General features: G+C 47.1%; 1 protein-coding gene across 1 annotated transcript; it reads left to right on the forward strand.

The window, feature by feature from the left end:
* The first annotated feature begins 4,782 nt into the window (after positions 1 to 4,782).
* MARVELD3 (MARVEL domain containing 3) lies at positions 4,783 to 7,656 on the forward strand. The gene is made up of 3 exons (XM_084294718.1): positions 4,783 to 4,856; positions 4,983 to 5,083; positions 5,223 to 7,656. The coding sequence occupies exons 1-3, from the start codon at positions 4,798 to 4,800 to the stop codon at positions 5,831 to 5,833; spliced, it is 771 nt and encodes a 256-aa protein (XP_084150844.1). The 5' UTR covers positions 4,783 to 4,797; the 3' UTR covers positions 5,834 to 7,656.
* The last annotated feature ends 3,973 nt before the right edge of the window (positions 7,657 to 11,629 follow it).

Here is an 11,629-nt window from a genome sequence, read left to right on the forward strand (position 1 = left end):
AGAGGTGGCCACACTCTGTAGGATGCATTACTACCAGTAAGGCAGTTTGTTGCCCTCTCTACCCCTCCAGCCACTTGCTAGCCCCTACCATCTGTTCCTCTTTCTCAGCTGCTCTCCCCTGCAGGTCTTTTGTTGCATACTTCTTCATCTCCCTCTTCTGTAGTTTCAGCAATTGGCCTTTGTCTCTTCCCAGTGGAAGAAGAAACTTGGTAATGGCTTCAATGTTTCTTTGGTACTACCTTGTTCTGATTGCCCAGAGGTCTGTTTCTGTGAAGAGAGTCCAAATCTAGATGGGCAAGCAGTTGCTTCTTCCTGGACCAGCCAGAGTTACAAAGGAGGACTGAGAAACAGCTGCTTGACTACGGCATGAACTCAAGCATCACTGCACTGACAAACCTGTGTCTGCATCAGGCTGCAGGCACTTCATACACCGGTAGAGTTTTGTGCATGTGCTCTGCACTCTTTTTTCAGGGTATACAGCTCCAGGGACAGACACTTAACCAGTACTCTGCACAAAAATTAACTGGCATCAATTACAAATCACTTCAGTAATTATTTCCTCTTGCTTTGCTTTTCTTTTCATCAATTTCTGTCCAGTCTTTTCTGACACTAGCATAACCCTAACCATTCAGGGGTGGTCTCCGCAAGTATTTGTGTAGCCTAATCTCTGTTTAGTCATTTCCAGCTAAATCTGCTTTTAATAACCAAGTATGTGATTTTTCCTTGTTAATCTCTCACTTAGATAAGCAAATAGCCCTGGAGACTCCTTGGTTCTGGTGAATTTTGCGACTGTTTATTGATTCCTAATATTTACATATATCTATAATATCTACAACACTGCAGAAGCTCTCCTGAAATGCAAGGGACAACCCTTGTCTGTTACAGGTCAGGTCACATGAGCACTCTGAAAACTGCACAAATTCATAGTTAAATCTGCCTTGTGCATAGACAGAGCTGTTTTGCCAAACTTGCATATATCCACATATATTAAACCATCACAATGGTTGTGCCTCCAGCAATCTTAATTGTCCAGCATTCAGCTGAAATTGAGCACAGCATTTCTTTGCAGAATCAGGGCAGAAAATTAGCTAAAAACCAAAAACAACCAACCAACCAACCAAAAAAACCCACCATAAACTCAACCTCCCCACAAAACAAACAAACAACAACAACAACAAAACAGCTAGGTTATACAAAGCTGTGCAAATATTTAGGAGCCAGAAAGACAGCAGAATCCACAAAGAGTGACTCAAAGCCAGTAACTAGTAACTCCAAAATATATAGTACCTACTTTACCTACCTGCCTGTAATTAGGATGAATTTTGATTTGACCTCAGAAATATAAATCTGAAAAGTATGAAAGGCAAATTGCACAGTCTAGCTAGAGACACCGCATTCTGGAAAAGTAGCCTGTGTACAGCAAATGTTTTGCGGGGTGCTCTGGTGCCCTTGTGAGCTGAACTCTGGAAAGGGGAGCAGCGGCTTCTGGGGCCTGTGTGATCTCTGCACTTCTTTTGAAAGTGGATCAAGGTGACTCACACTGTGCATGCACATGGGGCATTTCAGTGGGGACAGCGATACTCTGGGTAGTCATTCACATTGAGGCTCTTTGTAGAGTTCTCTTATGCAGGCCTTGGTCCAGGCTGGAAACAGGTGCCTTAATACACCTGCCTTAATGAGTGTTAGCTCCCACCATAGCAATTCCTCTCTGTTAAGAAAATTAGAGAGTGTAAAGACCAAATGCTTTCATGTCCATAAGGTCTTGTGGACCTCTTGTAATACCAATGTCTGCAACTGCAGTGCCACAGCTTGATGCTGGCTGTGCTGCGCAATCTGAATTTCTCTTCCTAGCCACTGATCACTGTAGCACTGGGGAAGGGAAAGAGTCCAACAATCATGAGGGACTGTGCACTGCTCAGCCTTGGCCTTGAATCCATGTGCAGGACACTTGCAAGTATGCTGAGAAAAGCAGACCTTCCCCCAAGTTCATCGAGCATTGGCAGCACTGATGAACTACAGGCCCGGCAGCCACAATGAAGGACTTGCAAGTCCTCTTACAGCTGCTGCGAAGAATGCTCCACACAGCATAAGTGCTATTGGCTCCAGCGTGCAGGCACTGCAAAGAGAAACACCTTGCCAAGCCTTCCTTTTTGCTTACATCCAGGCAAATGTTGTGTAAGTGTTTGAGTTATGACTTCAGATACTCGTGCTGTTGCATGGTTTGTTGAGGCAACTGCACCCTGGACGGCCTTGAAGCCAAGAGGGCAGTGACCAGCCAATGGGAACGGGGTGGAAAGGGGCATGGTGGCCCTGCAGGGCAAGGGGACACCTTGAGCTTGCAGTGAGTGGGGTGGGCAGCACCAGCCACCTCACTTTCTTACAGCACAGGCAGGTCAACACCTCTCATGACTGAATTTGAGCCCCGGTGATGGAGGCCTGCCACCTGCCAATGGATCTGCTCCAGTGACAGCTGCTCTTCTCCTTAGGAAGAGGTGGAGGCAGTGTGTGGGGAGTAGGGGGTGGGGGGAAGCATTTTTTGTGTGTGTGTGTGTGTGTGTGTACATACCTAAATCACATCTCTTTTATGTCACATTGAGAACATTGCTTCCTGAACAGCAAACAGGGAGACCAAAACACTCCCCTTCTCTTGACAGATTTTTTTACAAGGTTGCAAGTTAAGATGCCTCCCTATTAACAAGCTTGAAAGTTGTGAATAGACACCTGTTCGTGCAAATGAAAATACTGTGCTCCATCTTTTTTCATAGGTTATCTTTCTAGAGCTTTCTTTTGCTCTAGAAAAGAGCAGGGGGGAGGGGAGGGAGGGGGGAGAAGAATTTCTTCACATGTCCTACATGTGACATTTCTGTTTATACACCCCAGTGATGTTAGTTTTTTTCGCAACAGGATGACATTGTGGACTTGAGTTCAGTCTGTGATTCACAAACACCTCCAGTTCTTTTCTGCAGCACTGCTGCATCGTCATCATCGTGCTGAGCTCATTGTTCCTGTGACTATTTATTTATGTGGGACAGTTGATAAACCTGTTTGTGGTGTTCAGCAGCCATTGTGCTGCAGGTCCCACCTGCCTCACGCTGGAGAAATATGAGGCAGCTCACAACTCACCCTTTCTGCTTCACCCTCCAAGTTCCCAGGGAGGGCACTGAACCAGGTCAGAGCTCTTCATCCATGGCGAGCCAGGCCAGGCCCTTCCCACCCCTTAGCGCAGCAATGACATCAGGGTCAGCCAGAAACAGAATTGGAAAAAAAAAAAAAAAAAAGGAGGGGGGGAGGAGGAGGGAGGAAAGAGGGGGCAGGGTTAGGGAGAGGGAGAGAGAGGGAGGCCAAAGAAGAGATAAACATTAATACAGGTGCCCTGAGTTTCCTGTAGCTCTCTTCTGTTGGTGGCTACCCATTGCAGTGAGAGTAGGAATCCAAAAGATGATGCTGACCAGGCTCAGCTGGTTTACCAGCTGTGATAATTTGAGCATGATGCAAAGCATTTTGTTAACAATTCTCAATATAGCAACATAAATGGAATAAGATTGACTCAGTTTTGCAATGCCCTGAAGTTTGTACCTCACTTGCTGGCAGCAAACACTCTAGTAAAACACTGATGCACCACCAGATCAACAGTATTTCCCAGCTCTATCTTTCTTGGAACAAGTAATTCCAGCACATCACAAAGTCTAAAGACAATTTTGACTCAGGTTGCTGGATGACCAGCACAACACTGCATAAGAAACACTTATTCCATCCCTTCTTATTACCCATAACTTGGTTGTTCATATCCCTTTCACAGCAGTTAACAGCTCTACTAGGAAAAATAGCATTGCCCATAATTCTAAAATTATAGAAAGGGTTGCTAACGACTTTTAAGCTCATCCTGTTTACGGCAGCAAGGAGGTCTTAGTTCTAATACATGAACATGAGTGATGAAACACGATCACACCAAAAGGCATGTGGCACGTGCAACAGTCTCACTGATGAGCATCTGCAGTCTCCAGAGCTTTTGTTCTAGGCTCTGCAACAGCTCCTCATTTCCTAACTTTACATCATCCTACAACTCTTTTCCCCCATCTGAAATGGGGTTGAACAAGAAGTTATTTTGTTTTGCTTCTCTCTTATCTCCAAACTAGGTAACTTTTAAGGCAAGTTTGCAGATACCCTGTCCTTCATGGAATAGGGTGAAATGGAGAGGATGGTCAGTGCTGAGTCTGCGGTACTCCAATTTACAGGCTTCTCGCATTATTGGGCTACAGTCTTGCTGCTGCACATCGCCAGGAAAGGCAAAGGGCAAGGCAGACAGTCATTTTTCCATGATTTAAAGCACCGATGTACTCAAGTCTCGAATGCTGTGTACAGGTCTGATTACACCGAGGGTGTAGGGGAGCAAGAAGCGTCCAGAGAAGGGCAGCTACTACCGCAGCGCACGGTGCAGCTGCTGTACCAGGAGAAACGCAAAGGGCTGCGACTTCTGTTTAGAAAGGGGACAGAGGGGCGGGACAGAGGCCTGAGGTGGCAGACGAACCGAGGACAGGACGCCTTCACCAGCGGCCGCAGCGCAGGAAAAGCGGAAACTCGTGGAAAACTGCGGGCTCGGCTGGCAAGAGGCGCAAGACGGCGCCTTCCGCGCGGCGGGTGGGGTTCGGGGCCGCGCCGCCACCAAGGGCTGCGGGGAGCCTCTGCGGGACGGGGCCGGGGGAGCCGCGCCGAGCCCCGGGCGCGGCGGGCGCCTCCCCCAGGCCGCGGCCCGGCCCCGCGCTCCGCCCGCGGCCCCCGGCGGGGCCGCGCCGAGCCATGGCGGAGAGGAGCGGCGCTCGCGTCCCGCGGGCGGGAGGCACCGGGGCGGGCGGGCGGTGAGGGGCGGCCGCGGGGGGCCCGGCGGGGGACGGGGCGGGACGGGGCGGCCGCGAGGGGTGGGAAGGGGGGGGTGGGAGGGGGCCGGCTCCCCCCCCCCACCTCACGCCTCTGTCTCTCCTCAGCGCCGTGCCCGGAGCGGGGCCGCAGGGACCGCCGGGGAGCCGCGCCGCCGCGCCGGGGCCGCTGGAGTGCCGCCGCTGCCGGTACCTGTGCACGGCCAGGGGTGAGCGGGGCCGGGGGCGCGGCGGGAGCCGCTTCTGGCCCAGGCGGAGCAGCCGGCCCGGCCCGGCCCGGCGGGGGGCTGCTCTCGAGCGCGGGGCCGCCCCCGGCCCGGCCCCAGCGCGATGCCCTTCCCCTTGCAGCCTGCTGCCAGGTGGTGGGAGCGCTGCTCGCCGCGCTGCTCCTGGTCTGCGGCTCCGTGTCCTACGGCTCGACGGGAGGCTACACGGGCGTCGCCAGCCTGGGGGGCATCCACTACTACCAGTACGGCGGGGCGTACAGCGGCTTCAGCGGAGCGGACGGGGAGAAGGCCCGGCAGCTTGACCAGCGTTTCCACCTCCTCAAGCTGCCAATTGCGAGGGCAGCGATGGCCGTGGGAGGGTCTTTAACGGTCTTCTCCTGCCTTCTCATTTTGTTTGGCGTCTTACGGGTACCGTGGCATTTTCCAGCATGGCTCCTGCTTGAATGCACCCTGGACGCAGTGGTAGGCATTGGCTTGGTGCCTGCTCTGTACTATTTCTTCCATCATCTGCTGGAGGTTTACAATTCGTCGGTGTGCAAAGAGAGAGAGCAGCTCTACCAAAGCAAAGGCTATCAGGGCTTTCGGTGCAGCCTACATGGGGCAGAGATTGCTGCTGGCCTCTTAGGCTGCACAGCTGTCATGGCCTACCTGCTTAGTGCTGGCCTGGCTGTCAAGGGGTACAGAACAGTTCGCAAACTGAAACAGAAGCCAGTACAAGTCTATGAGCTTTAGAATTATTCCTCTGCTCTAGTAATGCTCAGGATTTTTGCCAGCCTTCTTACTGAGGTGAAACAGCACATTTTTCTTGCTTGTTAACAGTGTATCCTTAATGCTACAACAGAACACACACAGAAACAGTATAGTTCCAAATATAGTGAAGCCAAGCTATTCAAACTTGGATTTGCATTGTTGAATTATTAGTGGACGCATTGTCCCGTGGATTGTCTTCATCTGGCTGCTCTCTTAGTAGAGAATGGCTGTTGTTGACTCTAGCAAGCTGCCTGCTTTACAGGTAGTGCTTCTACCCCCTCTCTCAAGGTGGCTTGTTCTCCAATGAGATCTTGCTACAAGCAGCTGGCAAGTCACCATAAATAACAAAACAGGAACAAATAGATTAATCAGAACAAGTTAGATAAATATAAACATCAGGTGCATATCTGTTTTCTCACAATTGCACATCTGAATGACCATTCTCACCTCTTATACTGGTCAGCCACTGAAATTGGAAGAGAGCCTTCAATTACAGCTTTGATGATACTCCGAGTCTGGTTATCTCAGATGTGCTCCAACAATGTATTTTCTCTTAGCCACTGCTAAAACCATTTTTTTCTTTAGCACATTTGGTATTGAATGCTTCAAGGCTATGCAGTCAGGGAGCATACTGTGCTACTCTTCTGGAGAAATCTTTGCTTATAAATGTAGATCATTGAAAGAGAGGTTTACTTAACTAGGCTCTAGGTTTCTTGCTCAGTCTCATCTAGTACTTTGTGTACTAGGACATCACTTACGGGAAAATGTAGTACCCAGCACCTTCCTAAAAATAAGATAGCTGATGTTGATAATCTCCCAGCAGGTATCAGGTAGCACAGCTGGTATCTGTCATGGACACACAAGATTGAGGGAACTGGGCTTGTTTAGCTTGGAGAAGAGAAGACTGGGGAGACCTTACTGTGGCCTTCCAGTACTTGAAAGGAGCATATAAACAGGAAGGGAAGCTCCTGTTTTCATTTGTAGATAGTGATAGGACAAGGGGGAATGGTTTTAAGCTAAGACAGGGGAGATTTAGGTTAGAAATTAGGAGAAAGTTTTTCACCGAGGGCTGTGAGGCACTGGCACAGGCTGCCCAGGGAGGTTGTGGATGCCTCATCCCTGGAAGCATTCAACACCAGACGGGATGCAGCTCTGGGCAGCCTGCTCTAGTGGTTGGCAACCCTGCCCAGAGCAGGGGGGTCGAAACTAGATGATCTTTAAGGTCCTTTTCAACCCAGGCCATTCTATGACTCCTGCTAGTGAACAGCTTTCCATAGCTGAAACTTCTACAAAGGACCTGTGACTTTCCACTGAGCTCTTAAACAGAGCTCTTAAAGCTAGCAATAAGGCTGGTGGTTGTGGCAGCTAATTATTGCTTCATATAGGTCTCTTGGCACTAATAGGGCAGTTTGAATACGGCATTTATATTGCCATCAGAGAATCCTTAAATAACCTTACAGAACAGTGAATATACTCAGCCTAATTTGTGACGTCTTCTTTTCAAACTCTCTTGGTGAGGGCACCCTTTTTTACGGAATGATCTTTTATAAAAGCAAAACTGTTATGTACAAGTTGACTCCCCGAGTTGGGCTCATCAGGGAACAGCTTTAAAAGCTCAGAGAGGTGGTTTAAGACATGCATTGTTTTCAAAACATTCCTAATGTGTAAGCTGGGAAAATGAAAAGATTCTGATCTTGTATTATTTGTAAGCACATAACGATGAAATGTACTCTTAAAAAACTGTCGTTGTTTGGTGGTGTTTTTATGGATTTAACAGGGGAAAGAAAACTAGCACCAGATTCAGATAATCATGCCTCAGAATGAGATGTCATTTCAGAGCAGTGCCCACAATGTGCATTATTTATATGAATCTGGAACCACCACTGGTCTCACAGACCAACTCTGCCCATATAGGAAAACCAAAAATTAAGAGTCCACACTACACCGGAATTGTGTGCTTCGTCATGGATATATCCCCAGGTTAACTGGCACTAAATCTTCACAGCTTCTGAAACTATGGAACACTGCTGGAACCAGAGATACAAAAGTAAAACATTCTAAACAGTAACACTCCAGGTACTTCTGGGTTTCTTTGATTTCTCCATTCTTTTAGTAGCCAGATGCATTGAGTGTTTCAATGCAGGGATTTATGTGAACAGTCCACTGTGGTCCTATTGCTGATTTTGTTTTTCTTGCTGCAGTTACTTTTAAAGAGCCGTACAGTACTATTTACAGCAAGTTCACAGGCAGGATTCCTCTGGTAGGTTACAGAGAGCTGCCTAATATTTGGTATTATGAATTCCACCCTCACAGTGTTCCGCAAGTAACTTTTGTATGGAAGGCTGATGAGTGGAAGCACCACATAGCTCAGCAAGGGGGACCCTACAGCATGACTGTGGCTAGCCACAACTATGTTTGTCTGAGATATTGCACATGTTCCCTCCAGTGCAGTAACAGAATCAAAATATATAATTAGACAAAAGTAAAAATCTTTATTGCTAAATCAGCTGAAAAGTTGATGCAAAAATATTCTTCCTTCCTGAACTGCTCTATACATCCAAGTAAAGAATCAACAAAATAGTGTTTTCCAGCAATGTTATTTGCCTCTCCAAAGCAATACACACACAGGCCGCTGTGCTGAAGGTGCATTCATTGAACAATCTACTCCCATGTACAATAAGAGGAATAATTACAGCTGCATGCCAGAGTGAGATACATAAAATGTTTTCCTTATTAAAACAAAAAGCATGAAAAAGATTATTTTATAGGCATTGTGCGTGCTGCAAACATTTTTTAACGTGCTGAGTCATGAGTAAAGTTTAAAAAAATGGTAACATTTTAAAATGGAATAAATGGGGAAAAATACACTTGAGTCTTCAGGCTACAAGGGAAGAGCAGACAATGGCTGCACAAAAACTGAAGAGGTGAACCTATAGCCTGTAAAATGGCCCTTTGGCAAGTGAGGTGAAAGCCATCACCATTCAGGAATGTAGAAACCTCCTGAAGTCCCAGGGCTTTAGCTGTGGCTTTAACATCCTGTATACTAGAAGAATTTCAGGCCTCAAAGCAGCCTTTCCCTGAGTCAGGGAAATAATTACTCCTTCTTGAATTTTACCCTCACCCATCCAGCTGAGGATTTTGATCAAGATTCCAACAATCTGTGGTGCTGCTTCTACCAGGCCTGATTCAGGTACTGGGAGCAACTCTGAGGCTATCCCTTGCCCTTAATACTCAAATTCTGACCAGGTGCCACTGAATATAACCTTTATTGGTTCCTTTTGCTGAAGCCTTTCTGGACAGGACAGGGCAGACAGGTCAGTGTCTTCAATGCAACTGTTCTGATTGGCCATCATGATCATTAGGGCCAGAACTATTGAAAAGAGACACGCTAACTCACCAGCCTAACTTGGCTATGGCCACCTGGAACACTGTAGGTCTGGCATTGGTCAGTAGCGACAAGAGAGCCTGATGACCCCAAGTCGAGAACCTCTACCGGAAAGCCTGTAAAGAACGAGAGGTTCTTAGTGATGTGGCTCAGTGGAGATGATGCCATCTCCAAGAGCCGAATATGAAGCTCAAGGAAGAGACCTGGGAAAACACTTTCTATCCTCAGCTATGAGTCCTTCACTAGATTTTCTTTTTTTTTTTTTTTTTTTTTTTTTTGTATGTGTTCCACCTATAGCAGTGCTCCTCAGAAGCCTGAAATGTAAGTTGATGTTATAAATATGAAGATGACAAAGGAGAAGTCTCTAGAGAGGCTGGAAAACAAAAGGGGTTAAGTGCTAGGGATTCAGACTGGCAAGGATACACTGGATTTTCTACAACAGTGCAAGAAAGAGTCCTGATTTGCATTAACATCTACCACTCTCTTAAGTGCAAGGTTTGTCACAGTCTTATTCAGAAAGAAGAGTGTATTTCTGCATCAATCCCACACTGAACAGAGACTGCTTTGCAGCCTACTCAGCTAACAGACACTTTTGGCCTGGGCACATGTATTTGGTGACATTACCGCCAGTGAAGGAATTAGAAGTTACTGTCAAATATATTGGGATGAACCTTTTCTGCATACTTAAAATGAAGAGAACCTGAAAGAGACTTGGGTTTGTCTGTTATTTCTATGCCTGGAGGATTCAAAACGTTGTTTCTACGATTCCAAGAGTAAGCGTTTCTCTCCAAGTGAGGCAGACATTTTAAACAGAGTCAAAACTCAGGTGAGTTTAAACTTTGGAAAAAAAGTGGGGTTGTTTCATGATTACATTGTAACTACCACAAGGTATACCCTAAGAAGTTGCTCTCATGCATGGTAAAAACACATTTTTTTCCCTTAGTGAGAAGAAATTCAAGGAGCTCTGAAATCTAAGTAAAACTCTATTAGATTTTGTCAAAAGATCTCTACTGTCAAAATCGCACAAGTTGTCTGCACAGTATTTCCTTCCAATCAGGGCCTGAAATTGATAAAAAAAAAAAAATATACAACTCAAGCCCCTCAGAGCTCCTGAGAAGAAACTTTCACATTTTTTCCATAAATATAATAAAGAAGAAAAGGCACTAACCCACATTATAGCCAGGATTATTGCACCACTGACATGACAGGGGAAGCTGCTGTCCAGCTCTCTGCCAGCTAGGGAAGACAGATCTGCACACGATGGGGGCTGCGGTCTTTTCACAGCACTTACATGAGATGATGACATAAGCAGCCAACTTACACCCTGCGCCAAAAATCTTAATGGAACCACCATGCCTCTGCCAACTGTAGATTGGGCAGTTCACTGTTAGTGGGACTGTTTAAACATCTCTTCCCCACTGCTGACAAAGTTGTTTTTAAGGTGAAAATTTGTTCCTTTTCCATTGAAAACTAAGCAGAAACAAAGATGCTTTCACCTTGCTTGTGGCCAAATTGGGCACATACCACGTAACAGAGGTTGCTCTGGATTTGCACTGACTCCTACTTTTAGCTGCAAGCAAAGATGCTGTGGCTGATAATAAAGACAGTGCAGTTTATGTTGGTGGGAAAGAACATTGAACGCTTCCCCAGCATATGGAGACCAGCCCAACTGCTTGCTTGGCTAAGAGCAACACGCCACTGCTTACACCTTGGCTTCCTCTTAGACTGAATACCTCACTAAAACAAGCAGGAGTTCATGGTTTCATGATGTGTCCTCTGGATATAGGAAGCCTCTACTGTGAAGCATTTGTGATGGAAGTGGACAAGTTGCTGAGCTGTGTCTGTGCTCTGCAGCTAGAAGCACTAGCTCTACATGTTACCTCAATCACTAAGTCCAGAGCTGATCTTTTCCATGCCCCATGTAAAATGCATCAGTAGACAACCACTTATCACCCAGCTTTGTGTTTTTTCATTCTGCATAGGCTGATCCTACTATAATCCTCACTCTACCTGTACTGGTGCTCATCAGAACACCAGGACCCTGAGTCCTCTAGTGCCCTAACAAATACCCACTGGGAAAAGTTCCCCCCACCTGCTGTGGACAGGGATACTGGAGTGCTCTCTCCCCTGGCCCTAAGTAGTAAAGTGCTGGGCTGAAGGGGAACAGAACAGCTTAAGTGCAATCAGTAAAAGTGCTTGCAATTCACGTAGGAAACCGTTCTTGGGTCAGCTTCATTGCAACTGGCTGTATTCTTTCAAGGAACAATGAAGTCAGGTGCTGCCAGGAGGACCTATGTCAGAAATATTCACAGGACTCCAAACGCTGCATACTGTCCCCTCAGCAGCTAACCCCCCTACCTCCCTGCCCCTCTCCCCCTCCCCCCACCCCCCAG

This window comes from Netta rufina (genome assembly GCF_964035555.1).
Source record: "Netta rufina genome assembly, chromosome: 13".
NCBI classification, from domain to species: domain Eukaryota; kingdom Metazoa; phylum Chordata; class Aves; order Anseriformes; family Anatidae; genus Netta; species Netta rufina.

Excerpts from the sequence above, each read along its gene's own strand:
- MARVELD3 (XM_084294718.1), top strand. The coding sequence starts at position 4,798 with ATGGCGGAGAGGAGCGGCGCTCGCGTCCCGCGGGCGGGAGGCACCGGG. Across the intron at positions 4,857-4,982 it reads GGCACCGGGGCGGGCGGGCG|CGCCGTGCCCGGAGCGGGGC; the intron begins GTGAGGGGCGGC and ends GTCTCTCCTCAG. Across the intron at positions 5,084-5,222 it reads GTACCTGTGCACGGCCAGGG|CCTGCTGCCAGGTGGTGGGA; the intron begins GTGAGCGGGGCC and ends TTCCCCTTGCAG.